The sequence below is a fragment of the Paracoccidioides brasiliensis genome (assembly GCF_000150735.1).
Source record: "Paracoccidioides brasiliensis Pb18 unplaced genomic scaffold supercont2.1, whole genome shotgun sequence".
In the NCBI taxonomy this organism is placed as follows: domain Eukaryota; kingdom Fungi; phylum Ascomycota; class Eurotiomycetes; order Onygenales; family Ajellomycetaceae; genus Paracoccidioides; species Paracoccidioides brasiliensis.
In genome coordinates, this window is record NW_011371358.1 from 1,117,707 (window position 1) to 1,145,567 (window position 27,861).

The following is a 27,861-nucleotide window of genomic DNA, read 5'->3' on the forward strand; positions in this document are numbered from 1 at the left end:
TGAAGCACTTCCTTGGGTTTAATGCAACCCTTTATCTCTTTATCCATTCTTCTCTCTGCCCCCAACCAAATCACCCTTTTTTCTTCTTTTCTTTTTTTATGATATTTCACCAACTACCCACGTATCTTGTAGTTAGGAGCCACTTGATTAGGTACTTAGCATGTACAACATTTTCTGTTTTTTTTTTTTTTTTGCATTTCCTTCCTTCTTTCCAATTACTTATTTACTATAGCTTGATAATGTTAACTATAAATTTCGATTTACTATTCCATATACAAAGTAGTACTTTCTTTTATTTTCTTTTTATTTTTATCATGGAGACTTAACAAAAGAACAGAACCAAACAAACAGATCAGAGCAACTGAATGATGTTCATCTTATGTCCTCATTAATTAACTCTCTGTGAAGAACAATTCATGTTGGGAGAAATATTCCATAGCGGATCTTGTCTACACTCTCTATTCTCCATCCCTCCATGACATGAGCTTAAGTTTTGGGGGATCTTCACACCCTAGACATTCTCGTACCTTGAAATCGGCCCAAAATCTTGTCATTCTTGCCAGTTCCCCAACTAATGGCTCCAAGAAACCCATCCACGCGACATAATCCCTTGGAATTTCGAAAAAAAAACACCCGCTGACCGCATCGAAATACCCCTCTATCACATCCGGGTTTGGAGTGATCATTTTCTCCGTATGCGTCAAGGTAAGATCGTAGAGTGGCGCCAGTAAACCGCGGTTGACTCCAGTCCGCCACGTCGGTGAGGTACGGGAATGGGAACTTGAATGCTGGAATCCCGATGTAGCGTGTTTTAGTACAAGGAGCTGTCTCGGGATCACCGAAGGACCATCGGTCCATATATTCTAACAAGAGTCCAGTCCTTCATTTAGAATTATTAGATTTGTGGATAAAGGGGACGTGGGAGTTTTAGGAAAATGGCTTCGCTTGGCGATTTTGTCAATCGCCCTCCTATTTCTCAACGCGCAGGCTTCGTAGGGTGTAATGTGACTGGTTTGAATAGAACTGGATGAGCAGTATCTAATGTGGAGATGGTTTGCAAATTCTCAGATTTTGTCTTGAATCTCATAAGGAAATTTGAGAAAAAGGAGAAAGATATGATATCTGCTTTGCTGATAAAATGGCAGAGAGAATTATAAAACTTGTGATAAGATATTGATAGAATATAAGAAAGGGTGTCATCCACTACATGAGCACTACAGTTTTCCCCGACCTAGACTGAGAATTCACATTAAAACTACCAATCGTAGGACATTCATTGCCATCAAACCCCGTCGCATTATTATCAGCTGCGCCTATATTGAAGAAAGACACGATCCAATATTCTGTAAATTAGGTGGTGTGGAGGCAGAGGGAAGTAGCTATGGCAACACTCTGCAGATATGTGCTGCGTGGGTGGGAAATTTAGGCCATGTTGGAGAAGATTGGCACTATCATTCCTCCACCGTGTAATTAGGAAATTCTTGTTACTAAAGCTCGCTCTAGTCAAGAGAACACAAAATATGGAACGAGGTGCCAAAAATGGGGCCCTAGATCTCAGAGAAAACTTCGCCTGTGGATCGAGAAGGAGATATGACTGGCTTGTTCCGGTGCCATCAATGGAGATGGGAATGGCTGGGATAGAAGCTGGTTTGTGGGTTTTCAAGGACAGGAATACCGAATAGCAACAATGAGCACTTGGCATATGTTGCTGAGGCTGAGTATGAAGAAATGTTGAGTCGCATGCGAGTGATAACCAACTGTTTCCTCCGCTATCTTGCCAAGATTCTCATCCTTGGAGGGAAGAATGATATTTGATTTTCACGCCCTGATACTGAACGCATTTAAATGGCATGGGTTATTTCGGATATCTCCACGGTTTAAGTCGAACTATCTCGAATTTCGTAGTTTGCACAAGCATCATACTCGTATATAATGGGATCCTATCCACGCTACTTCCTACACGCGTAAGAAATGGTTATAGTCCACCTAGATGCGTAGCCCGTTCTAACAGGAACTTGTAGAACTCGCAGTTCCAACATCAAAACACCCTCGGTCTTGCTATCTCGCTAGGAAGGGGCTAACAGAGCAGCTCAACTGCTACGACAGTAAGTGGTCCGCACCAGAAGGACGCCAGGGCGTGACTTTGAGGTCGACATGAAATCCTCATGTCCCCACGGCTATCGTTTTCAAGCAGCGTCCGGGGACCATAAGAGTACATAAAATACTTTCGGTTTCCTAAACACACACACACACATAAAGCCAAAATATGAAAATCTGATATAACTAACCAATGCAGGAATGGCTAAGTAACAAGGCTGCTCAGCAGGCGACCTGGTAGGTGCTGCAAACCGCGCCTGAGAATGATTAGGTTGGCCGAATTGATCCAGAAAGTGGGAAGAGCAGTTACAGCCTTCCAATTGTATGACTTCTTGATCGGAAAGTGAAGACTTTATAACGCATACGGTTTGAACGAGGGTCTGGATCCTGAAGCTTTGGGGATAGCTCATGAGGATAACTTAAGAAATGTTTCTTGGCCAGCCTTTACTCATTCTTCCAAGTTGAGAAGGGAGTACTGTACGAGGCCATGAAGCTAAGGATGAAAATGGGCAAGTATTCACGTTTCCCCATACGGTCTCTGTACTCTGCAGATGTGCTATGTTAACAAAAGACGATGTAGAATTGACAGTTGAAGTGGGTCGGACCAAATATTGGGAACTAACTGCCGCCAGCTTAGTTAAAACTTAGCCGCTGGCGGTAAACTCGGCTCTGACGATCAAACCACTTGGAGAGCATATATTTAATACACTGTATCTTCCCAATGTTCTTCCCAATGTCAGAATGAATTATTCACAGAGACTCCTAGAGACAAATATGACTGGGCTTGATAGAGTGAGCAGTTTAACATTCTGAATGAATTCTGATAAAGAAAACTGACAGAGATGGGAGAATGCAGCCTGGAAATAAGCATCGTCCCCTATGCTCCTAATATTATCCATCGATAGACTATATTCAGTGGGCACAACTTCAAAGAACATATTCTCACAACAGGAGACAATAATTAACTGTTGTAATTGATATGACTTGATCACTATAACATTCTGTGTTCTGCTGTGCTCTCACCTGTCATCAGATGGAGCTCTAACTACGTGTTGGCCATGATCACTCTTCTCTTTTTCTCCTTTTCCTTTCATAGTATTAACTGCAATATGTTCCTAAGCTTGTCATCAGAGTTTTAATCATATCATGGCGTCATATACATATACATATACATATATATATATATAATGATTGATTGATTGATTGATTGATTGATTGGTTGATTGATTCATTTGTTTATTTTCCCCACAAGTTTAACAAGAATTCAGCCAGCAGGGGTAACCAAATCGTAACTAAATCCACAATTCACCTCCATGAAGTCCCATTCAGAGAATCTTGGAAGGCTGGCGCTTCACGAAGAACATAGGTTCAAGGATGAGTGTGGCTCTGCAGTTCAAAATGTCCTCAAATGTTCCAGAATTCGGGAACCCCGCACAGGACAATATCATCATGGTATTCCGTCATATTAAGGGGTCACCATAGGGACTGACGGGCTTTACAGGGACTTAACAATACCTTATTAGCTCAAAGCTCATGTTGGCGCCGCCTGGATATTTAGTTAGTTACCTAGTAATAGTGGCGGTTCCATCGTGATTCTCCTGGGATTCCAAGGAGTAATTACCTTGGAAAATAGCTGGTGAGTGGATGAGGGGCAGCCAGCGGTTTTGTTTCTGTGAGCTGGTTTTGTATTGCTGGCCACTTCTCGCTCATAATCTTTTTCTGGATAGCCATCCTTTTTCTGATGGGGATGATAGAGGAGTATATAAAGTCATCTCGAGTGAACATACTGCAACTTCCCATCTTTGTAAATACGTCTCGTGAGTATATCGTCTTGTGGATAGCATTTGTTTAACTAAACATTACCCGGGCGACGGGACTCTGTGGTTAGCTATTAACCATAGCCAATCCCCAGTGCCCCCAGGGCCCAACCTGTTGGTAGCTTCCCCAACTTAACTTAGTTAACTATGTCTTCCTTTTCTTCTTCTTCTTCTCCCTTCTTCTTCACCACCTCCTCCCTCTTTTCCTTTTCCTCTTCTTTCCCCTATATCTCAATATATTCACACCACAACCAAGAGCCATTAATTGTGCTCTTGTAGGAATGTAAGTATTTACAGGAACTTTTGCATTCATACCTCCATCATCTCCGCTGTTACCTTGCGTTCCCCTGGTTTGCTACCAACTAGGATCAGTGCTCCCGCCTTATGTTACACCCAACCTGTCAAACCCTTCTAAGATCCAAAGAGCATAAGTCCAACTCCTATACTATATTTAACCAGTCTATGCTGACCATTTCATCATTGTGTGACCTGCTTAGATTCTCCATTCGTTCCTGGGGAAGATGGACTCCCATGTTACGATCAAGAAATCACATCTCGATACCCTCCTTCGAAGGTACGCTTTTGGAAGATATTGGCGTGTTCTCCCCCTTTTTTTCTGTTTAATTGCCCCTCGATTAGCCTAAGTTTTTACCAATTCTTCTGGGGTTTCTTGTCGCCCTCTTTCCCTAAAACTTCCCCTATATACAATATGCCAAATTCAATATGGAGTATTCCAAGTTCTAATTGCGAACCACGGCCATATGAAGTAACAGGGCGGAGTTGGTGAGCTCGCCATATGCACAACCCTGATGGCGTTTCTACTGTATTTAGCTCCAGAAGCTCTGACACACGAGACCACCACCTCTATGCTGGAACTGTGTAGCATGGCTCCTCATCGGATTTTGAGATTACCTCGAACGTTGCTACGGTAACTATCCCAAAATCTGAGCATGACTTTCTTGTGAGTTTAAGATACCTCTTAACCTATTTATTGCTGTATTTGCTAACGCTTGTTGAAGCTTCGCAGGTCCCGCGAATACGGTACGCTTAGACTGCCCGAGTCTGTACAAGACTATATTCAAGCTCCCTCAACCATTAATATATTTTCACGTCCTTTCCTGGTTTCGTAAACCACGTCTAATCCGCATGTTACTGGCAGATAATTTGAAGCAGGCCCTGTGTGAAGGGGGTGTAACTCAGGAAGCTCTTGAAGTGAGAACTCGAGCGTCAACGTGCATGGATATAATCGCTAACTGGATGACAAGACTCTGATAAGTGGCCCTGACAACCTAGATGATCCCGTGGACTCCAGGAGCATTCTTGGCAGCCAATCCCCAACAGAAATTTACAAACCCGAGTCCCACGCCCTACGCGCAATCTTGAACGGTTCCAATAATGAAAATATCCCTTCAAGTAGCAGCAGTAATAGCTCTCCTCATAGTGGCACAGGGAGATTTCAACGATCTGCTGCCAATGGCAACTTCCGTCAACCTAGCTTCGAAAATGATGTCACGTCTTTCTTAAGTGATGAGAAAGAGGATATGTCATTCTATTGCAATTCGCAAACTAGGCAAGACCGTCAGCAACAGGCAAACTGTACAGAGAACCGCACTATCCTTTTAAAGGGCCTGTCTGAAAAGACGACTCATCGTGATATTGTTGCTGCTGTTCGGGGTGGTGCTTTGGTTGACGTTTTTTTACGCCCCCGAGAGCGACAAGCAAGCATCTCCTTTGCTGAGGGTAAATCCGCCCAAGAATTTCTATCCTATGCCAAACGTCAGGATCTGTATATCCTGGGTAAACTGGTGAGACTCTCTTGTGGTATATCGCTAGAAATAGCACGCTCACATGTTAATTGAACTGTACAACAACAGATTGATATATCTTGGAGTGAACGCCAATTCTATCTTCCGGGTCATGTTGCTGGTAAGCTGGCAAATGGAGCTTCGCGTAACTTGGTTATCCGCTCAGTGCACCCCAACCTGACCGAAGCCAGAATTCGGGGCGACCTGGAGCATATCCATAATCTGATAGTAATCGACATCACCTTCGAGAGAGGAAATGCATACATTTCGACCAACTCAGTTCACAATGCTCTTTTTGCACGTACTTGCATGATGTCGCGTTTGGCTTACAAAGGCATGAAAATTGAATACTATCCCGATGAATGCGCTGGTCCCTTACCTAAGGTCCAGTATGTACCAAAGAAGGTGGCACCAGCGCCTCCAGTTAGGAAGGCAGCTCCGATGACCAACCGTTTTCAGATGCTCAACATGGATGGGGAAGACGACTCTGAGGAAGAGGATGATCTGATTAGCGGCACGTCCCTTGGTGGCAATATTAGCTGGACCAACTCTAGCATTGCAGTCTAACATGGTTTCCATGTTTTCCCTCTTCCTTTCCAAACTGAACTGCTGACATGACGGCTTGACAAACATCCCTTTCGGCATTAATTCTCACTTATTTCTGTTGGCATTAACCCGATGAGTAGGACGTGCGTGCAGGCTTAGACTCCATACTCCCTAAACATGGCACTCCTTCTGGGGGCCGCTACCTTTTTACACTTACCGTCATCAGCGCATTGAAACATCTTCCAGTACATTCACAGCCAGGTTTGTGGGAACCATATTTGTTCAAATTCGACCACGGATCCTTCTTTACTTAGCTCTCTATAGATACCCATAATACTTTTTCTCTCTCTCTCTCCCTCACACACACACACACACACACACACACACAACTGTTGAGGACTGCGGTGTTAGAATATCTCTCATATGATTCGACCTTTGTATTTTCCTCTTTTTTCTTTCAATTCATCATTGATGATGATTTTCAGTATTCCACATGTCCCTTCCTTTATCCCCTGATGCATGCTATTCGACCAAAATATTTAATTGTATGTACATACACAAATCAGCTATATGGTATTGACGATTCGAAGAGTTCGGGTCTAATTAATTTAAACGAAGACCTGCCAGAGCTGTCAACTATTTTCTAGTATATTCAATCTTCAATGCATCCATATCACTATATTTGCTGTGTTTGAAGGAACCCCTTAATGTACTCCACGTGACCCAATTTCTGATGCGCTAAGATAAGATAATCACAGACCACCAAGCCGCAAGCGAAAAAAAGACGAAAAACGTCGAAATTCGTCAAAATTCAACGTCCAACAAACCCATCACCACCCCGATACCTGACGACTCCACTCAATTGCTTCTCCTCTCTCCGCCGAACTGCCAATTCTCGTCTCCTATAGCGCTCCCATAAACACTTCCATCATCTAACGTCCTCCCTCTTATCGTCGGCCCGCAATAAAAAGCCATGGCCTATGACAACCGTACAAGCCGGCCGGTTGCCAACCTGCACGATGAATCCGACGTGGAGGAAGAGACGCTCGTCAATGATTACCGGGAGCAAGTACATTTCGATGATGGCATGAGTGACCTAGACCGGACGACGTCGTTGGGCGGCGGGTCGCAGACGCAGGACTTACAAGCACAGCTGGCGGCGGCGGCGACACCGCTCGAGTTCCAAGCCACGCTAGAGACGAAGTTTGCGAGCTATGATAACTATTGTAGCTTGTTTCATTATATATTGAATTCAGATGGGCCGGTGGATTTGGAGGTCCCTTCTGTATGTCCTCCTTTTTATCCTCTGTGGATTTTTTTTCCCTCAAAGAGTGAAAGGCTTTTGTGGAGATATGTTTATATATCAGGAAATTCTGCATAACATTTATCCTTCGTTTGTTGATATGGGTTAACTAACCAATGTAATTCATAGTATTTCTGGGCGTGGGATGTGATTGACGAGTTCATCTACCAATTCGAATCCTTTTGCCGGTACCGCAACCGCATCGCTCGTACTGGCTCGAATGAGGAGGAGGCTCAACTTCTGCGGGAGAATCCCAACACCTGGGGGTGCTATTCAGTTCTTAACGTGCTCTACTCACTTATCCAAAGATCCCAGATAAACGAACAACTTGCAGCCATCAAGCGCAACGAAGATCCCACAGACGTTGCGGGAGAATATGGAAACCGACCCCTGTACAGAATGCTAGGCTATTTCTCCATCATCGGCCTGCTCCGCGTCCACTGCTTGCTGGGCGACTTTAGTCTTGCTTTGAAGACCCTCGATGACATCGAGATGAACAAAAAGGCCATGTTCGCCCGCGTCATGGCTGCCCACTTCACTACATACTACTACGTCGGCTTCTCCTACATGATGATGCGCCGCTACGCCGATGCCATCCGCATGTTCAGCCACATCCTCGTCTACGTGTCGCGCACCAAGAACTTCCAAAAAGGCAGCAACAGCTACGACGCCATTGCCAAGAAGAATGACCAGATGTACGCCCTGATCGCCATCTGCGTCGCCTTCCATCCCACCCGTCTCGACGACACGATCCACTCCGCCCTGCGCGAGAAATACGGTGAACAATTCAACCGCCTCCAGCGCGGCGGACCTGAGGCTCTGCCATTATTCGAAGAGCTCTTCCGCTCCGCCTGCCCCAAATTCATCAGTCCGACGCCGCCAGACTTCGACAACCCAGCTATGAACGTCGACCCCGTCGACCACCACACCGCCATCTTCATGGACGAGGTGCGCAATACCCTCTACAATCCGACCGTGAAATCCTATCTTAAACTCTACACCACGATGGATCTGCAGAAGCTCGCTGGCTTCTTGGATGTTGAACCTGAGCAACTGCGGGCGTGGCTGCTTGTTAATAAGCAGCGCAGTCGGCAGACTCGGTGGGCAGATGGGGGTTTGCTGGAGGGTGAGGTAGTCAATGGGAATGATTTGGATTATGCGATCGAGGGCAATTTGATCCATATTAGCGAGGCCAAGGCGGGGAGAAGATTGGTGGATTGGTACTTACGAAACCTGGCACGGACGTATTAGAAATTTTGTTTTGTTTAGACGATACCAACGGTCTATCGTGTGATGGTTGCTCTCCCAGTTTTTTTGCGTTGTCGGATTTGCTCTCTCGAGTTGTTACGACTAACTTGATGGGAAGAAGGATTTAAAAGCGGATGCATGCATAGATAAGCCGGTGGGAAGGCCTTGAAATTGTTACGATTTTCTCTTGACCTGTCTCAGAAATTTGTTAAACAAAACAACTAGACTACGAGGAATTGAAAAATGAAGGGAGTGAGGTTCTAACGATTTTTTTTTATTTTAATTTTATTTTCTTCTCGTTTCCGATAATGGCCTGTCTAATTTTAACTGATTGTTACTTCACTGCTTTTACCAAGGCGTTTCAACTTTTTATTTCTACGAACTTTCTCCTTTCTTTTATTTTAGTTAGCTTATTATTCACTCTTCCTTTTCATTTTTTTGCCTTTTTTCTCTAGTTCAAGATCTTATCAAACTCCCTAGAACTTTATACTCTTCGACTATAAGCTACCCGTATTTGGTGGATTTTCCGTGTTGTGGTCATGGCTTGGATCCCAACTCACCCCCAGTTGAGGCCAAAGACATTGCATAATCGATCCATAGGGAATCAGCCATGATATTTAGTTTCGGCATTGCGGCATGGCGGGATATTGATCTTGTCCTGAATATGGAATCAGCAGGAAAATGATTCATTGTATCTTCGATAGTTCAACTTCATGGGCTACTACCCTCACTCTCATTGAGTTCGCCAGATTTAATGTTTGCTCCGTGGGTTTTAATAACAGTGTGTGTTAGCATGTCGAGTTTCCCGGGGGAACCAAGTCTTCTTATTCAACGGTGAATAGAAAGGGGTTTTTGCCCGAGGTATTTTGTACGTGGACAAACGGCAGAGAGACGTCCATGAGATGGACATAGGTAACTCCGGTAGTTTAGTTCCCAAAAAGCGTACTTTGAGAGACCCGTATATTTCTGAGGGTGTTTTCAGGATCAATCATGTTTGTAATCAAGAATTGCTCCAATTCTTCATCAAATTCAAACTCATATTCTGTTGAACGGTGTATAAAACCAACAGAAATTGGATTGCTAGGGAACTGATTTTGATCGCAGGTGTGGAAGTCATGCTACACGCATTCAGGGAACAATATAGGGGGGAATTCTTTACTCCGGCGGAACGTATTATAGGATAAGAATATTTGAGCGCACAATGAGCAAGCGGTTGATCTCATACCACCATCATCATTGTATCGCCGGAAATTGGAACTGAGGCCATTGTAATTGCTATGGCAACATTAGCGAAATTGGACATCATGGGTGTACCATTAAGTTCATATTGTAGCAGGGCAGAGGGTGGTGATTTTTGCCAAAGAGTGCCAGTGGTCAAAAGAATACCGTTTTCACCAATGATTGGGCCGGACGGACAATGATATTAAATGTGGAGCCGAAGCTCCCACAATTGTCCTTTTTGTCAACGAGACTAACTTCAGTTTTGAAGTATGTCTAACCCGAAGCATTGAGGAACAAAAGCGTGCGTATATGCCTCTGTAACAGATTGGTGAAACACGCAACGTCTAGGTGGTGGAGCCAGAGAAACAACCAGACCTCTAAAACAGTACTGGGAGCACCAGCAAATCCATCAGCATGGAAATACAGCTCTCCTTGTCCCATAACGAACTCATGCCCTACGTTTGCCTTCCCCAGTGATGCGACGAGGTGTACTGCCCTTCCATCACCGGCATATACAAGGATATCACACGTAATCTGTGAGCACAAAGCGAGAGTAAGGCAACTGAAGGGGAAGCGGCTAACAGGTAGGTAGTCGAAAAGAAGTTCTAAGCCCAGCCGCCGGAGAAATAATAGATATCCGGCAACTCCCCTAACCCGATGATAAGTGAAAACGCTACCAAGATAGCAGTTTATGGAAAATAAATCGTAGAGAATAGAGAGGAAATGGGTGCATATATGCATAGTAATACTTATTACTTATGTAGGACAACGAGGACAAATGCTCAGTACCTCTGGACTGGAGAAAGGAAACAGAAAAGAAAACGGAGAAAGTGGGGGATCAGGGGTGGTTAAATTTCGACTTCGATATTCCTCTGCAAGTGATCTATCTAGGGCGATGAATTGAGCAACGGAGAATCTTCAGAATGTGAATAGTTTGGGTCGAAATCCTTCATATGGAAATATTCCTCAGGACGAAATTAACCTTTGAAACCCTCTCACAGTTAATTGAAGAATAGATGAATAGGCCTATGGAACTGCCATTCAACTGGATCAAACGATGTGAAATATTCACATCGCTGAGAGGCAGGGAATATTCGCAGCTGTCAAAGGTTCTGGATTAGGTGAACTTATAATCACATATGTATGACATGATCCAAAAAAAGACTCTATTCGAGCTGAATAGTCAGTGCTAGGTAAAATCATCCAGATCTTGCCAGCAATTAAACAATGGCTGTTATGGTGATATATATTTCGAAGATGGTAAAGCAACTGGAAAACGTGAGGAGAGTCTGTGCGACAATATGTACGTAAAAGAAAAAAAAAGAAAAAGAAAAAGAAAACAAAACTCCGACGCTTCTCAAATGCGATCTATGGATTGGCAAATGGTTGAGGTTCAGAGTGAGAGGGCTATTCAGGGACATCGAAACTCGTCCCACAGCCACAACTACTTATAGCCCTGGGGTTGTCGACGATTTTGAACTGGCTTCCAATCAACTCCATTGTGTAGTCGACCGTGCTTCCGCGCAAAAGCTCTAATGATGCCGAGTCCATGACAACCTTGGCTTCACCTCTAAGAGGCTGTCCATCCGCCGCTAAATCGCCGACGTCTGCTTCAAAAATCGTGTCTTCTGGATCGATTTTGGACGCTGGATCAAGCGACATCATGTACTGGAAACCATGGCATCCGCCACTGGACACGGTGACACGAAGGTGGTCATAAGGTCCATCTTTTACGGTGGACGACTTCCCCGAGGATGGATCGGTAATTTCTCGTAGGCGCTTGTTGGGTAAAGCATTAGTAGATTTCCAAAGATTCAAGACAAAATTAAAGACAGAATACCGACGCAAATGCGCGACTAGATATAACGAAGAAGAAAAAACATAATATACAAAAACTTCCATTAAAAACATACGACAGCCGGGATTCGCTGGTGGTCACCCACCCAACTACTAGCCGGCCGGCGAGTGGCTTAAGTTCGGCTGAGCGGACGGGAAGCCCTGTTTTCCACTTCCTGTGGTCGTATGTGTTTGTTTATTCTTCACGCCGCATTAAATAGCAGCCCAGACGTGGTCAAACCTCCGATAATGATAGACAACATTGTTCCGCCAAAACCATCTCTTCCTGCGCAATTGCCGCAACGAAGAAGCGCATAACCTTCATCAATCGCAACTGTATCACCCGCAAGACATAAAATGTTCCCCTTACCTTTGCTGCACGAGGCGAAATATTAATCATCATGGGCTTCCCCTCATCATCGGTCCGCGGGTTCAATATCGCCTTTGCCCAGTGCTTGGGTTGCGTTGTCGAAAATGTGGATGTTTGGTTCGAGGAAGAAAAACGAGTGGATTTTCGGGGCCCTAGGCTACGTCGAGAATTCGAACGATGGGTATATGGAAGGAGAAACGGAAGCACCGGCTGAATCGTATGTGAGGCATAGCATCTGCATGAGGCGGAGTGGTTTGCGGCTATAGACATAGTCCTCCAAGATTGTTGAACGAAAACTGCGGCAGATGATACATTCTGCTGCGAAAGGCAACACCTTGTGAGCGACAGTATCTGCTGGTTCATGGCTGCGATAAATATGCATGACACCAAAATCCCGTATCTTATCCCATCAACAATATATTCCATTGAGGGGGAGGAAAAGGGGAAAGAAATTTTTGCAGCGGATATTCAGAAAACCTGGAGCTTGGATTACTAAGAACGACAAAATCATTGGCTTCCCTCTTATTGGCCATAGCTCTTCACCGCCTTTCGACCATCGCCTCGAGGGACATCAACAGGTATTAAAAATGGATATTTAATTCGAGTTATGCGTCTCAATATTTTGATTCAATCAAAAATGTACAGTATGACCTTCTCCTTGCCTACAGTATTAACAAGACCACAGGAATTTCCTCACAGGGTAATGTGTCAAACAAGAATTGATGGTTGCAAGTAAATGCCGAAATAATGGTCAAACCTCCCAACATTTAAAACCCCGAAACACGACAAGGACACAACCAGAGGGTTTTTTCCTTTTTTTTCTCTTTTCTTCCTTTTTTTTTTTTCTCTCTTTTCTTTCCTTTTTTTTTCGGGCTTTCTTTGTGGAGGTTTCAGAGCTTTTCAACTACCCAGCTATCCAAACATAAACAACCCGATCGTACAGAGCAAGAAAGTAACTATGCCGAAACAAAGATCCCCTCAAAGTACTTTTACTCGGGGAAACGCCTCATCAAATCCTCAAGACGGTCGATGGGCGCCTCCAAGAAGCTCACAACAGACTCAAAAACTGGCTCTTTGGGAGCATGCAAGTGTATGCGAGTTGGCACGAACATCTTCGTGCGTTCAAATTTCTTCGCCAGAGATTCAGATTCCTCAGGCTTAATAACGGATTCCAAAGATGCCAAATCCTCTTCCTCTTCCTCTTTGATATGTGTGTTCAACCGGGTCATGATATTTTCCAACATGGGTCGGAACTCTTCATCCTGGGCGGACATACTCTGGAACTTGTAGAGCTGCTCCTTTATCTGTTTTGTCGGTTTGGGAGGATTGAAAAAAGTTAGTTAAATCACCCACCTGTTTTGGCAAGCAATTTGATAGGTGATTAGACGTGGTGAGTAGAATGAGGACGGACCTCCTGCTGCTCTCGCCGATCTTTGTCGGCCATGACCTTCCCGTGATCAATATACGTCTCCAGAGCCGGATAGACGACAAGTTCTTCAGCTACAGCATAACGAGCAAGCTCCCACGTGAACTGTTATGTGTCATTATCCGATATTAGAAAGATTCATTCCTCTAACAGATGTAGGATATGTACCTTATTCCCCCAGCGTGTCCCCGTGTCTTCATCTTCAGCCTGTAGGATTTTGTCATGGTATTCCCGCAGCAACTGGTGGTCTTCCTTCACAGCTTCCGAGATCCGAACCATCCTGTATAGTGGATATATGAACCGGTTCTTAGTCGCAGAACTTGAGAGATAACCAAAGGTTGTTCAATCACTTTCCCTTGTTGTTAAAACGAATATCCTGTTTCAATCAGGCATCCGATCGGGAATTAACGCAAGTCGATGTTGCTGTGGCGAAAGACACCTCTGTATGGAAAGGCAAGACTTCTCTGCGTCATTATGATGATACCAATCTTTGAATTCACCAATTCCGTAAAATTGCATTGATTTTAACTTTACAACCCTACAGCCGATGAAATTCAGCTTAATGTTAGGACTACAGATAAGACTGGTTAAGAGGGAAATCCATGACGAAGGGGTTCAGAGCCATGGATGGCGAAGATATAAAACTAGCTATACAGGATAAAGCTAGGCCATTTTCAGCTAACTAACTAGTTACATCCCATTAGGTCTCTGGCTTATGTAGTTCCATGTTTCATCGATCTACTCACATATGAAATAGTAGAGCACAAATTTACTAGCCACTCTGATTCGTATGTTGTGAGTTCCCTATTTGACTGTCAATACAGTAAATGGGAAAAGGGGCAAAACCAATAGAACAGGAAAACATGAATAATAAAAAATTCATACAGCAGGAGAACCTTCACCAAGAGTAACCTTCGTGATCCTCACCTCTACACGGGGGAGGGAAACCAGCAGGCAATTACTCAATCATTTTCCGGACCCCAGTGGGCACCTTCACTACATGGATCCCTATGGATGAAAAGTGCCAGGTTGCTTCCCCATGACGAATCCGACAATGTGTGTCATAATCATTGTCATCCACATATATATGCTCCTCAACACCTGGATTCGTCGCTCGGGCCATGCAATCGAGACACAAGCCATCGAATAGTGATAGAACGGTGTAATGAATTTGGACCAAGAGCGCTTTCCATTTGTGACCGCAGTGGATACATGATGGCCGAGTGGTTCCTCCGCCTCCAGGCGACATATTCGACTCGTCGAAGTTGATACAACGGTCGACCATGTCACGGACGCTGGTGTCTTGGAACGTGGACTCCAGAGGCCAAACTTTTATTCTCTTCAACTCCCGAAGGTAGTTGAATACGGTCTGTTCCTTACACTCGCACGTGGCAGATGAGACAATCGTTTCAAGATGATTGAAGAGTCCCTTGTGGATAATCTTTCGAAAATGTTGTCGAGCTGCGTTAAGTCGTTCTAATTCCCCGTCAATTAGATTCCTTAGCGTCGTGTCACGGCAGATTAAAACTGACATGGATATTCTTGGACGCGAAAACAACACTTACTAGGAACAACAGCGGGCAACCCTACATGATGGAAAGGAGTTGGGTTATTTTCAGAAATGTTGTCGGTATCTTCGTAAACCAGACTACTTGTTAAGACTTGGAATCCATTCGCAAAGTTGAAATAATAACAGGGAAAAAGCATCTGGCGACAGTGGATGATATTGGAGAATATCTGGTCTATTTTGGTGTAAAACCACTTCACAAACCATGGAGCCATGTCGTTGCGATCAAATCCGTACTTGTAGCCGGCTATGATTATGTACCACACATCGACAATCTGAATAGACGGTAAATGATCGGAAGCCAATTCGGAATGGAATAGCCGAAACCACACCTCCATGCTCTTAATTGTATCTTTATTTAACGTAATCATTTCTTTCTTCCCGGTTTGCTGTTTCCCATTAAGCACACACTTGAAGTATGAACTGTGCGCTGCCAGCTTTGAGCTGTCAACCCGTAACATTGCAGATTTCTCTCGTTCTGTAGTTGTCGTAACCGACTCCCTTCCGGTGTCATTCTCAAAAATTTGCCTATCCCGAATTGTTTCGTGCTCAGTGATGTTTACCACCAAATCACCATCTTTAGCGATTTCAATGATTGCACCTTGGTTGGTGGTGGGTCCATTGTAGGTGCTCGTAGTGTCCATGTTGAGTCTAATTTCTCAAGCACTGTTGGGGTGTTCTGCAGAAATATTGTTGATGATCAAAGCATGTGGAGGCTGTTTGATCTATGTCGCGAACTTGCAGGAATTTATATTATTCCATGATCTTTGAATTCAGTCGGGAAATGTAGTGCAGTGTAAAAAAAATGTTCCTGGTTTCGCGGCATAGATGTAAATAGGATGCCATAGCACAGACGGAGCAGTTGAGGTGCTCCTGTAAGAAACGGAAAATGTGAAACGCAGAATAAACATAAAAATCAGTCAATTCGCTTGATTCAAAACGGATAAAGAGGGAGCCAATTTTCAACGGAAAGCTCAAGCCAGCCGGAGCAGCTCAGAACAACTATGAAGTCGGAAGAAGCCACGATCATCTTCACTTTTCAACATATAAATATTCGGCTACTTTTTTTTTTCTTTCACTTTTTTAAAACAGCTGAATGGTTGCACAGATCGTTTGACAGTGCGTTTGCCTTATACATCAATTGTGGAAATAATTGAAGTATATCATGAGTGTGGAAAAAGGATTAAGGATCAGCGTCTGATGCCACATGTGACAGGGAAAGCTTGGCATAGCTTAAACAAAATAAGGTTATCCACAGACTGGTAGATCTAGATCTAGAAGCACACGGACAAAGCTCACGTTTGCTCCACATTTTTCATATATATACATCTTCAATATATACATCTTCAAAGCACAAATCTATAATCAGGTCCAAAATTGTCTTCTGCAATCACTGACTGCACTCCGCTTTCTACTCTCTGTCTTGCTCGCTCAGCCAACGTTCCATATCTAATGTCCAGCTTGCGGTTCTCCCGCGCGAATAGAGTCCGCAACAAGATGGCTAGAAAACAGTTAAATCCCATAAATAATGCACAGATCAGTTGTCCCCTCACATACAGCGGGCCATTGGATTCAGGGAATATGTTGCTTCCTAGAAGCGGACCACATTGGCCGACTATGTTGAGAATTATGATTCCCATTCCACGTCGAGTGTCGGAGCCTTGGTTGTCTTTAACGTCGGTGAGATTGTGAAATGAGTATATGTTGTTTAAATTATTTGCAGTAGCAGAAAATAACTTACTCAAAACCCAAGGCAGAATATTAGCGATGCAAGGGAAGACACCACTGGCAGCGAGCCACACGCCGATATATCGAGGGACAACAGATCTGCATGTAGCAAGCAAAATATACCCAATAACTCCCACAATTGACAAAATCGCAATTACTAGGCCTCGTTGTTGATAGCGATCTGCGACCCACGGGGTGAAAACGCTAATCATGAATGAAAGGAAGTAGGGGGGTGCAGATAATCCCTGGGCGTTGATCGCCGTGAATCCCATCTCCTTTAAAATTGACGGCAGAAATACGGGGAGCGACGAGTAACTGACGTTGCAGCTAAAGTACATAAGCTGCATACATCAGGGTTGAGTATGTTGTTAGTTATCTCACTTAGCAACAATCACCAGAGGAAGGAAGATAACGTACCGCTACCAGCCAAGCTTTTGCATCCATAAGTGTGTCTCCAACTTCCCTCCAGCTAACACCGCCGCCGCCACGGTCAACTGTTCCGACTTGCCTCATTGCCCTAGCCCTAGCTACCTCCTTTTCCTCTTCGGTTAGGAATTTAGCCTTAGCAGGAGAATCGGGAAGAAACCCGAAAACCACCGGCACCATTAATAGGGTCGGTATGCCTTCAACAAGAAATAATAGCCTCCAGCTGGCAAGCTTAGTGTGTGCCAATGTAATTCCGTAAGCCAAAGCCCCAGCAAAGGTGCTGGCCAGGGGAGCAGCAGAGACAAACAAACCGCTTCGGAACCCTAGTTCATTGCGCCGGTAGAAAAAGGAGAGCATGAACGGAATGCCAGGAGCAAACCCAGCCTCTGAAATTCCGAGCAGGAACCGGAGCGCCATCTCTGCTTTCCATGAGAAGACAGCGGCCTGACATGTTGCAACGATACCCCTATTATTGGAAACAAATGTCACCAAAAAATGGGACGGTGAAGAAGTCCATGGAATGTTATGAGACCAACCATGCAAACACGGTGAATGCTGCCCAGATGTGCGGGGGTATAATTTTCCACATCATCCCCTGAAACTGGAAAACAAGATATGAGATATAAAAGCTTGTTAAAAGCCATTCATAGCGGTTGCCATCGAGTTTCAGGTCTTCTTCCATCCCCGCTATGCGTGCATTGCCGATATTGGATCGATCTAGGAATCCGAGAAGATCTGTTAAAAGACACTTTAGTTTCAAGTCTCTTCGATTCCCAAGCTCCCAACATGAATATAAAATTTCTCATACATAAGAAGCCAAGAAGGGTTGGTATCCGCCGATCGAGCTTTCTCACGACTCTTCTCTCGATGACCGAGTCGATATAGCCATATCCACCTGACCCTGCCTCCCCGGTCTGGGGTTTCGTGCTCGCTTCCAAGTCAGTGGGGACATGATCACTTCGTTTGTCGGGGGAAAGTAACTCAGGATCCATGAGAAGGGGGGAGGGGTTAGTTAGTTATAGTCCGCGCACGCCCGCTGGTTACCAAAATATGCTGATAAGGGGGTAAAATAATTCACGAGTAGTTAACAGAGACATTTCCTTCTATATAATGAGAGAGTATGGAAACGGACTTTTTAAATAACTCTCGCTGAAAATGTGTCATGCGACACTGGTTGTTTGCAGCTAGATGAATAAGAATCGGTGCAGATGATCATACGGCATTCATCAGATCTAACAGCCTAACTCCACACCGACACTGACTTATAAGTTAGTTAATGCTCTCAATTGGGCAGTTTTATTATTATTATTTTCTTTCTTTCTTTCTTTCTTTCTTTCTTTCTTTCTTTCATTTTTATTTTAATTTTTAATTTTATTTTATTTTTGATGCCTCCACCTGCATTTCTTTCTTCTGCAATCCAATGACACCATCCCTGAGACCCATGCGATGCGCCGGCTGGTGTTCGACAGACATGTTCCTCGGTGCGAACATCCAGGAGGCGTAACAGGCTTAAGTTCTGCAACGGCATTCGACTTGCCCCGATTCGGCGGGATTTACATCGCCAAAACTAGATAACTAGTAGTAAGGCGGAGAAAACATGGTGGGACGGCCTCAACTTCTCACTCCACAGAATTTCGGGCGATCCGTGTCAGCAAAGCGTAGTTAGTTATCCCTTCACTCAGCCCGCCTCCCCCACTTTTCGGACACGGGACAATCTTCAAGAGGGTTGGAATACAGCGCGCTGACGACCTGTGGAATGAGTAGTTGATGAATCATAATATCGAAACATCGATCAGTCCGAATTGTCTCGTATCAGGCGATTCGAACATGTCCTCTGCTTCCCTTGTAGAAATTGACGCTCTAGAAGCAGTCGTGGTCGTGGACAATGACCTCGACATCATGTCACCACCAGCTCCCAATACCGTGCAGGTGTCCGGTTTTCTAGGCGAGTTGGCCCTGAACTCACCACATCACACGCATGATCGGGCCGACGTGTCCAAAGAGCTTCACCTGGAAGACGTGTGCTGTTCTGCGCACGGCTTATCTGTCCTTGTGGTAGGCTACTACTTCTGCGACCTTCTTTCTCTCTACGAGGAAATCATCCATGATTATTGTTTCCGTCGTTTTGCACCCGGTTAAATAGCGCTAAGCGTACTCTAAGCTTACTCTGATTTACCAAACTAGACCGCCGTTACGGGTGATGAACGCCGAACTATGCTTTTTGACACCGGGCCAACGGAGGAGGCTTGGGGATTGAATGCCGAAAGGCTAAGATTAGATCTGTCTCCCGTGGAGAGGATTCAACTCTCCCACTGGCATCGGGATCACTCAGGTGCGTAGTTTCTGAGGGTGCTGAACCCCCTTTTATTTAGACCATTTAACTACAGAGAGAGGGGTTCATCATCATCAATAAAGTTTCTGTTGGTATATACCGCTAAAACCACCCCACAGGTGGCATGCTCAATGCTATCCGGATGATCAAGGAGGCAAAGAAGGGGAAAGGCCTGTCCAACGAAGATCTTGTCGTGGACGTGCATCCATCTCGTCCCGATTATCGAGGTTTCCGCACAGGGGCGGAATCGGTCTCGCTCCAAGCTGACCCAACGTTCCAAGAGATCGAAAACGCTGGAGCAAAGATTGAGAAGCACAGGACGGCACATACCGTCCTGGATGACATGTTCCTCATCTCGGGAGAAATACCCCGAGTGACGGAGTATGAGACCGGGTTGAAGTATGGAATGCGGTTCAGCAAAGCCAAGGGAGAATGGGAAAGTGACGAACTGATTAGTGACGAGCGGTTTCTCGCATGCAATGTCAAAGGTGCGTGATTCCCGAGCAGATAGCAGGTTCAAGTTTTCCAGCTCGTTTCTGTTTGTTTCTTCTAACTGAAAATCGCTATTCTGCAGGGAAGGGCATCGTGGTTTTCAGCGGGTGTAGCCATGCGGGGGTTGTGAACACCACGAAACATGCTGTGGAGTTGATCGGTAAAGATATCCCCCTGTACGCGGTTTTTGGCGGATATCATCTGGCAACCAGTGAGAAGGCCCAGATAGATGCCACGGTCAAGGACCTCAAAGCTCTGGATCCAAGGGTTTTGCTGCCCGGCCATTGCTCCGGCTGGAGAGTCAAATTTGAGATTGAGAAGGAGATGCCGGGTCGTTTGGTGCCATCTTCGGTTGGATTCAAGGTGGGATTCTAGCTTCAACCAATCCTGTTGACGCACGCAGGTGAAACCCGACATACAAGTAATTAGTTAGTAACTCGAGATAGTTTATTCGTCCCGGTAACTAGTTAGTTAGCAGCTAACTAGTTACAGATGGGCTAGCTGAGCAGTTGATTAGTTAGTTAGTTACGCGCAACAAGAAATAAATACATTTACATCCTGAACTTTCCACCGGCTCACATACGTTCTGGTGACCCTGCAAAGCTATTCAAACCAGGCGCGATATCAAAACTACCGCCCAACCAGCCATTGAAGCAAACCAACAACACAACCGGCACGACACAACAACAATGCGTTTAACCCCGGCTTGCATCGGTTGCCTGACTAACGTCGCAGCAACCCGCTTAACTACTGCAACTTCCAAGGAAGCCCGCTGGAGCCCGGCCTGATACCAGCCAACAACGGCGGAGCCAACTTTTATTATTACTTATTGGGCGTACATCGGTCCACCGGAACAAACGATACATCAACGATTCTTCCCTTCAATCTCGCTGCTCGCACGCCTCCTCTCTAAAAGAAACAACACCCTGCTCCGTTTGACGAAGTTGGGAACTTGCAATTGGATTGATCGTTACAGAGCTTCGACGGCCCGCTCTGCCAGAACGATGTTGTCCCACGCCCAACCCACCCCCACTTTTAAATGGAAGGACGACGTCAATGCCTTGACGAGAGAATTCGCAGCGTTGCTGGATGCTCAGGATCCCCTTGCGCATTTCCGCGAGAATTTCATCATTCCAACCAAGCGGGACCTGACCAGGACGACAATTGTTGCGCGCGAAGAAGGTATCCTCAAATTTAATGCCCCTTCGGCTCTCGCCCACTCTTGATCCTCCCTCCCTATCGCCAAAAAAAGGAAAAAAGAAAAGAAAAGGAAAGAAAAGAAAAGAAAAGAAAAGAAAAGAAAAGAAAAGAAAAAAGAAAAAAAGAAAAGAAAAAAAAGACCCAATTATCGATACCTCAAAATTCTAACTTCTCATGACCAGAAAATGCAAACTCTCCTCCCTGCACATATCTCTGCGGCAACTCTCTAGGCCTCCAGCCCAAGAGCACCCGCACATATGTCGATAGGTTCTTGCAAACTTGGGCGACCAAAGGTGTGCTAGGTCACTTCACGAACTATGACGATCAACTCGGGGCGCCATACATCGATGTGGACACCAAGGCCGCAACTTTGATGGCGCCTGTGGTGGGCGCCCTACCAGGTGAGGTGGCAGTCATGGACACGCTGACCACCAACTTACATCTTCTCATGGCGAGCTTCTACCGTCCCACGACGGAGAAGTATAAGATTATCTTGGAAGGGAAGGCGTTCCCAAGCGATCATGTAAGTATACGAAGAAGATTCTGGATATGTATATATATATATATATATATATGAGCGGCCCGCCATGAAGAGATATAATTCAACTAATCCCTCTCGGGCACAGTTTGCCGTGGAATCACAAATCCAACACCACAACCTCGATCCCGCTAATGCTATGGTCCTCATCGAGCCAGATGATGTCGACAACTCGCTCATATCCACGGAGAATATTCTCTCCGTCATCGACGAACATGCCTCGAGTACTGCCCTAATCCTCTTACCAGGCATCCAGTATTACACGGGCCAGTACTTCGACATTGCTAGAATCACAGCGCACGCGCATTCCAAGGGCATCATCATCGGTTGGGACTGCGCACATGCCGTTGGAAATGTCGAACTACAATTGCATGACTGGAACGTCGATTTTGCCGTGTGGTGTACATACAAGTACGTGAATTCCGGCCCCGGCGCAATGGGCGGCCTGTTTGTCCACGAACGACACGGAACCGTTGACGTGAATGGCGCGAACGGACTAAGTTACCGACCGCGACTGTCGGGGTGGTGGGGAGGGGATAAAGAAATCAGGTTCCTGATGGATAATAGTAAGCTCAACCCCCCGACAACAACATAAAATGAAAATGAGTCCCATCATCTAACCACAAAGTTAAATTAAAAACAACAATACAGAATTCGTCCCTCGTCCCGGTGCCGCAGGCTTCCAAATCTCCAACCCCTCCATTCTCGATCTCTCCGCAGTAATCGCCTCTTTAGAACTGTTCTCCGCTGCCACCATGCCTGCGTTACGGCAGAAATCTCTCCAACTAACCGCTTACATGGAACACCTCTTGCTAAACTCCTCCCCACGGCAACAGCAACCGGACTCCAGACTCTTTTCGATCATTACACCATCGAATCCCTTGGAGCGGGGTGCGCAGCTCAGTATCCTGCTCCGTGAGGATTTACTGGATGACGTTTTCAAGCGGCTGCAGGATAATGGGATTGTGGTGGACGAGCGGAAGCCAAATGTGATTCGGGTAGCGGCGGCACCCTTGTATAATTCTTTTGCGGAAGTGTGGGAGTTCTGCCGGGTGTTTTTAGAGGCATGCGAGGAGGTAGACAGAGAGAATCAGAGCAGAAAGTAATTTGGGGGGGTTGGGAAGTTGGGAGGTATGATGAAATGAAGCGTGGTGTTTTTCTCTTACTTAGCGTTCATAGGTATTTTATATTCTTACACAAAATCACAGGAAATAGAATAGGTAAGAGCATAAGAGGGCAAATATGAATTGAGAATGGCGATTTGTGGTATGTCAACCGTGCAGGACACATCAGAATAATCCAGTGGCTGGAGACTTGAGAGCCTGACTGAACAGCCCCCGATGCGGAACTCTTGTGGCACCATTTTCTTAATTTTCGACTAAATGGAACTGAAAACGTATATTATTACGGAAACCTGGAGAATTATTTACTATATACCCTTCAAACAAAGAAAAAAAAAAAAAGAAAGAAAACTGGGTAAATGGAGTTTAAATAACAAATTCTTAAGGTCAAGAGAATAAAAGAAAAAGGAACAGAATAAATTATCCAAGGGAAAGAGAGTGTTTGTGAAAAGAAAAAAGGTGGCTGTCGCGACTTCATCTTGTAGAATCCAAAGTGATTTGGGGGCGGGGGCGTATATCACTTTCGCCAGAAGAGCCGATTAAAGTCCAAAAAGGAGTGTTTTTTTATTACACCCAGAGGGGTTTCCCTCCAATCAATGGAGCTCAAATCGTAAAGCCCCTTATTCCGCACACTTAATAACTTTCAATAACTTTCAATCTCTTTTCAAATGTGAAGTAGCTCTCCCGTCGCTTGCCCCCCAGTAGCCCCTGATTGATATGCCTGGTGCTGGTTCTGATTAACCATATAATGGGTCTGCGGCGCACCACCACCTTCAAACCCATTGTTAATGTTCATTGCCTCCACTTGTTGCGGACCAACACTAGCGAAGTAATCATCCGCGGCACTCACAGCGGCAGAGAGGTTGCCTGAACCAGGAGCGGCGGGCGCGACAGCGTTGGGCGTAACATTCGATCCCGATATGAACGACGAAGAAAGATCTCTGGTCTGGCCTAGTGGTTGTTGTTGTTGTTGTTGCTGCAAGGCCGGGCTTGGGGCTAGGCGTTTAGCACGTGCGCTGCGAAAGACCTGCTGAACGGGTTTTAGATAGACGGTTGCGAGGGTTCCGACGTTGAGACATAATTCTTCGAGGATTGCGGGGTCAAGCTTCTCGCTTTCGGCAGTTATGGGGGGTTTTTCGCCCATTACGATGGATCTTGCGGCATTGGGGTCTGTAGAGAGTAGTCGCCAGTACATGTAACCACGATCACGGAGGTCCGGGTCATCGGTTTCCTCTGTGCACCATTTGAGAACCTGAGGGACAAGTTGTTGGCCTTTTGTTGGGCGCTGGATAAAGAGTTTGACGGTAGCTGTGAGAAGGGCAAGTTGGACTTCGACGGTCTCATCATGGAAGGTAGCCAAATAATCCTGGAGAAAACCTTCTGAATTTTCGATACGATCAGCATACTGGCCAATTATCCAAATAACTGCTGCTTTCGCTTCGGGCTCGTCCAACTCGTCGATATTCTGAATAACCGTGCCGATAATGCCCTCATACTGGTTGGGGTATTTTCGGAATATATTTCGAATAACAACTGTGGCTTCTTGAACGATATAGGGAATTTTAGCATTCACTAAGTCGATGAGAGTCTCGATACAACTCCTTGCAGCAGATTCAATTTTGATGGCTAATTTACCAATCGCACGCACAGCTTTGCGCACGAAATGGACATCAATTTCTGTAGCATATCTGTATGTGACGTTAGTGATGAATAATAGTTGAGAACTTAACTCGCTGAAGATCGTTCGGAACTTGACTTACTCCCTTAGTTCGGTCAGAACGACTGAAATATTGTCCTCCGTCGCTAACATGAAGATCAACTCCAATTTTGTCACTTTAACATAAATTGGGTCATTGTATTTGCAGAAAAACACGCGGATATCGTTTCGCAACACTTCTGGGCGCCTCTGTAATATCAATATCGCATTGCGGAGTGCGAGGTACTGCACCTCTGGGCCTTTAGATAAAAGGGTAACTAGGGGAGGAGAAAGCTTCCGCGACAAGTAGGTGATTTGCTTTTGATCGGAAATATAGTTCATCAGGTAAAGAATAACTCGGATAGAAGTCAAGACAACAGCTGAATTAGAATGCGAAAGCCGAGGTGCAATTCTTTCGGCTAAGAGAAGTGCCTCTGAGCATTCCTGTGGCACGTAAGACATTAATGCTTCGAGTACATACGTTTGGCCCCATCTAGATTTTGTTAGCACTTATGATGCAACCTTGGTCTTAGAATCAAAACAATTGGGGAAGGGGGGGAAGGGGAGAAGGAGAAAAACGACATACTCGGAGCAGTCCGGTAGAATGGAGATTATTTTGGATGCGCTTTTATAATCAATCGTAAGAGTAATAGAATTGCTCCTTTCCCAAAGATCCGTCAGTGCCGCAAGAGCACTTGACACAACAGTTGGGTTGTCATCCTTGAGCATGTCGTTCAGTTGGAGGATCAAATCGGACCTTTCCACAAGCTTTCGGTCGTGATCATAAAGCTTCGCGACACAAAATGCAGCAGTCTTTCTGACATAGGGATCGTCATCTGCCAATAGTTGTTTAAGCGGCTGGATCGTCGCCTCCACAAATTCACGAACATGTATGCAGGATATCGTTCGCAAGGCAAGCGCCCGTACCAGGGGGTTAGAATCGTCCATATCCTGTACAATTTCGTCAGCAATGGTCCCTAACATGGATATATGAAGATATACGGAGTTTATGTAAATCCCTTGTCAGTATTCATACATTTATCAGTATTGGCAGAGCCTTTAGAGCGACTTCTGGCTTCAACCTGGCGTAGTTGACGAGGAACAAAAAGCACCTAATGTTCATGCCATCAGCTCTATTGTGTTCACCATCCCAAAACTAACACTCTCGATCCGCGTACATTTTCTTAATCTCCAAGCTTGGAATATTCATGCAACCAATGACGTCAGGGAACAGCGCGATCATATCGTTATTGCTCATTGTCATATTGGCGACGATTTTCTTTAGCGTTATTTTCTTCGCAGAGTGGTTTCGATCCTTCTTGCCGCCACTGTTGAGCTCCTGGCGGAGCTCCGCGACCTTGCCCTAAGGAGAGAGACGGTTAAAGGTCGGCACAGCATATAAACATTAGAAGCGATAAAGAAGGCAATACATATATATATAGCAACGGGACAAACGAAGGTGGAACAGGGCGAGGATGGTGAGACTATAGGGTATTTGGAGTATATATTTCAAGAAAAGACGAAGGAAGTCTTCTGCATATATAAACCAGAGCTGGACGAGGCAACCCGCAACTATGAGGGCGACAGAAGATACAAGTGGAAAAGAGACAGAGGGCAGATATGACATACTCTTGCGAATAGCTTCGCATCTCCCCCGCTAGAGCTCATCTTGACTGAGTCGTTGTCGGTCTGGCAGGGTTACTTCAAGCAAACGGCATCACATGGAACGCTTCGCATTGTATAGGTCTGTATAGATGAGATCAACTCTTCAGGACGGCTACCAAGGTGTCCATGTCGCACCCAGTATAGTGTATAGGAGACAAAGCTGCCGATTAGATGGGAGGAATATGTAGAGAAGGTGGAATTGTCCTTGGTGTTGGGGTGAGGTTGTAAAGGGGGAAGGTTGTTGAAGTGTAAGGAGGTTGGAGGTTATTTATTATAGGATCCGGTCCATATTATTAGTTACGTTAACTAATAGTTAACTAAATATGGAGCAGTTGAGCCGCACTCCGGAGAAATAAATCGGACAGTCAAACAACCTCAACAACTCTACATGTCAGTGACAACTAAATACTACAACTTCTGTGAAATCTTACCAGCCTACTATCCTGTCGCCTATCAAGTCAGGTTCTTAGAAATATACAATGGTTTATCCTGTTCGCAAAATGGTTCCACCAGCCACACCTCCGCCTCTGCCTCGATGGGTCATTGACATAAACGCATCAGCACCTCCTCGACCCTCAAAAACAGCCGACATACCCAATCCACCAGGCTATACTCCTGACAATGCTGCAAGCAAACACAGTGCGAAGCAGGTATGCAACTCAGAAATCCTCCTTTTCCAATCCAGAAAAGGAAATGTGTAATATCAAAAGCCAGCCAACAACCTGACCCATTTCCTTTCAGCAACGCACTGCCCAACAAGCCCAACAACAGCAAACACCCTCCTCCAGCGCAGCGGCCGCCCGTAAAGTCGCGGAGACCGATGCCCTGAAATTGAAAAAGGCATGGGAAATAGCCCTAGCGCCCTCGAAGCAACTACCCATGAACGCGATCATGATGTACATGTCCGGCAACAGTCTACAGATCTTTAGTATCATGATGGTCTTCATGCTATTTAAGGGACCCATCCAGGGCCTCCTGAATACGAATAGCGCGTTTACGAAGTTTGAGACGGAGAGCACCAAGGGGCAGATGTGGGGTGTTAAGGCGGTGTATGTGTTGATGCAATGTGTACTGCTGGCGCTAGGGGTGTGGAAAGTTAACGGGATGGGGTTGTTGCCGTATGATCCTCTTTACCTCTTTCTTCTTATCCTACCCCATTTGTATAAGTGGCGATATATGGTGCGGTATCGGTTAGATGCTAACTTGAAATGTGACCTCAGGACTACAAGATCGGACTGGTTAGCATGGGAAACGGAGCGTCAGCCGCTTGAAAGAGCATATTTTGCGTTCAGATGAGGTGAGAATACACGTTTTTGAGTACGATTATACTTATTTTAAATGACAGCACGCTTAGTGATATATTTATATATATTTATACCATAATGTCTTGTCCATTTCCCATTTAGACAGAATCTATTTTGAATGTC

At 45.2% G+C, this 27,861-nt stretch overlaps 11 protein-coding genes and 1 non-coding gene across 12 annotated transcripts; 5 read left to right on the plus strand and 7 right to left on the minus strand.

Moving 5' to 3' along the window:
• Positions 1 to 458: 458 nt before the first annotated feature.
• Positions 459 to 2,507, minus strand: PADG_00339 (uncharacterized protein; the record flags this gene model as incomplete). The annotated part of the gene is made up of 2 exons (XM_010757487.1): positions 459 to 863; positions 2,289 to 2,507. The coding sequence occupies 2 exons, from the start codon at positions 2,505 to 2,507 to the stop codon at positions 459 to 461; spliced, it is 624 nt and encodes a 207-aa protein (XP_010755789.1).
• Positions 2,508 to 5,060: 2,553 nt separating this feature from the next.
• PADG_00341 (uncharacterized protein) lies at positions 5,061 to 6,286 on the plus strand (the record flags this gene model as incomplete). Its single annotated transcript, XM_010757488.1, has 3 exons — positions 5,061 to 5,126; positions 5,180 to 5,719; positions 5,789 to 6,286. The coding sequence occupies 3 exons, from the start codon at positions 5,061 to 5,063 to the stop codon at positions 6,284 to 6,286; spliced, it is 1,104 nt and encodes a 367-aa protein (XP_010755790.1).
• A 952-nt stretch (positions 6,287 to 7,238) lies between these two features.
• Positions 7,239 to 8,819, plus strand: PADG_00342 (eukaryotic translation initiation factor 3 subunit L; the record flags this gene model as incomplete). The annotated part of the gene is made up of 2 exons (XM_010758003.1): positions 7,239 to 7,550; positions 7,698 to 8,819. 2 exons carry the CDS (start codon positions 7,239 to 7,241, stop codon positions 8,817 to 8,819), a joined length of 1,434 nt encoding a protein of 477 aa, XP_010756305.1.
• Positions 8,820 to 11,444: 2,625 nt separating this feature from the next.
• PADG_00344 (uncharacterized protein) lies at positions 11,445 to 12,606 on the minus strand (the record flags this gene model as incomplete). The annotated part of the gene is made up of 2 exons (XM_010757489.1): positions 11,445 to 11,816; positions 12,244 to 12,606. The coding sequence occupies 2 exons, from the start codon at positions 12,604 to 12,606 to the stop codon at positions 11,445 to 11,447; spliced, it is 735 nt and encodes a 244-aa protein (XP_010755791.1).
• On the minus strand, positions 11,944 to 12,059 carry PADG_11085. The gene has a single exon (XR_007137620.1). It is a non-coding gene; the product is annotated as a 5S ribosomal RNA (ribosomal RNA).
• A 626-nt stretch (positions 12,607 to 13,232) lies between the features above and the next one.
• PADG_00345 (uncharacterized protein) lies at positions 13,233 to 13,948 on the minus strand (the record flags this gene model as incomplete). The annotated part of the gene is made up of 3 exons (XM_010758004.1): positions 13,233 to 13,547; positions 13,655 to 13,774; positions 13,838 to 13,948. The coding sequence occupies 3 exons, from the start codon at positions 13,946 to 13,948 to the stop codon at positions 13,233 to 13,235; spliced, it is 546 nt and encodes a 181-aa protein (XP_010756306.1).
• Positions 13,949 to 14,627: 679 nt separating this feature from the next.
• PADG_00346 (uncharacterized protein) lies at positions 14,628 to 15,880 on the minus strand (the record flags this gene model as incomplete). The annotated part of the gene is made up of 2 exons (XM_010758005.1): positions 14,628 to 15,145; positions 15,235 to 15,880. 2 exons carry the CDS (start codon positions 15,878 to 15,880, stop codon positions 14,628 to 14,630), a joined length of 1,164 nt encoding a protein of 387 aa, XP_010756307.1.
• A 702-nt stretch (positions 15,881 to 16,582) lies between these two features.
• On the minus strand, positions 16,583 to 18,382 carry PADG_00347 (uncharacterized protein; the record flags this gene model as incomplete). Its single annotated transcript, XM_010757490.1, has 4 exons — positions 16,583 to 17,305; positions 17,382 to 17,856; positions 17,927 to 18,125; positions 18,199 to 18,382. The coding sequence occupies 4 exons, from the start codon at positions 18,380 to 18,382 to the stop codon at positions 16,583 to 16,585; spliced, it is 1,581 nt and encodes a 526-aa protein (XP_010755792.1).
• An 835-nt stretch (positions 18,383 to 19,217) lies between these two features.
• On the plus strand, positions 19,218 to 20,589 carry PADG_00348 (uncharacterized protein; the record flags this gene model as incomplete). The annotated part of the gene is made up of 4 exons (XM_010758006.1): positions 19,218 to 19,445; positions 19,575 to 19,722; positions 19,842 to 20,210; positions 20,297 to 20,589. The coding sequence occupies 4 exons, from the start codon at positions 19,218 to 19,220 to the stop codon at positions 20,587 to 20,589; spliced, it is 1,038 nt and encodes a 345-aa protein (XP_010756308.1).
• A 629-nt stretch (positions 20,590 to 21,218) lies between these two features.
• Positions 21,219 to 23,058, plus strand: PADG_00349 (kynureninase; the record flags this gene model as incomplete). Its single annotated transcript, XM_010758007.1, has 4 exons — positions 21,219 to 21,396; positions 21,597 to 21,937; positions 22,041 to 22,518; positions 22,604 to 23,058. The coding sequence occupies 4 exons, from the start codon at positions 21,219 to 21,221 to the stop codon at positions 23,056 to 23,058; spliced, it is 1,452 nt and encodes a 483-aa protein (XP_010756309.1).
• A 679-nt stretch (positions 23,059 to 23,737) lies between these two features.
• On the minus strand, positions 23,738 to 26,437 carry PADG_00350 (uncharacterized protein; the record flags this gene model as incomplete). Its single annotated transcript, XM_010758008.1, has 6 exons — positions 23,738 to 24,761; positions 24,834 to 25,262; positions 25,356 to 25,720; positions 25,806 to 25,881; positions 25,948 to 26,132; positions 26,399 to 26,437. 6 exons carry the CDS (start codon positions 26,435 to 26,437, stop codon positions 23,738 to 23,740), a joined length of 2,118 nt encoding a protein of 705 aa, XP_010756310.1.
• Positions 26,438 to 26,934: 497 nt separating this feature from the next.
• Positions 26,935 to 27,730, plus strand: PADG_00351 (chaperone EMC4; the record flags this gene model as incomplete). The annotated part of the gene is made up of 3 exons (XM_010757491.1): positions 26,935 to 27,084; positions 27,176 to 27,552; positions 27,655 to 27,730. 3 exons carry the CDS (start codon positions 26,935 to 26,937, stop codon positions 27,728 to 27,730), a joined length of 603 nt encoding a protein of 200 aa, XP_010755793.1.
• Between the last annotated feature and the right edge of the window lie 131 nt (positions 27,731 to 27,861).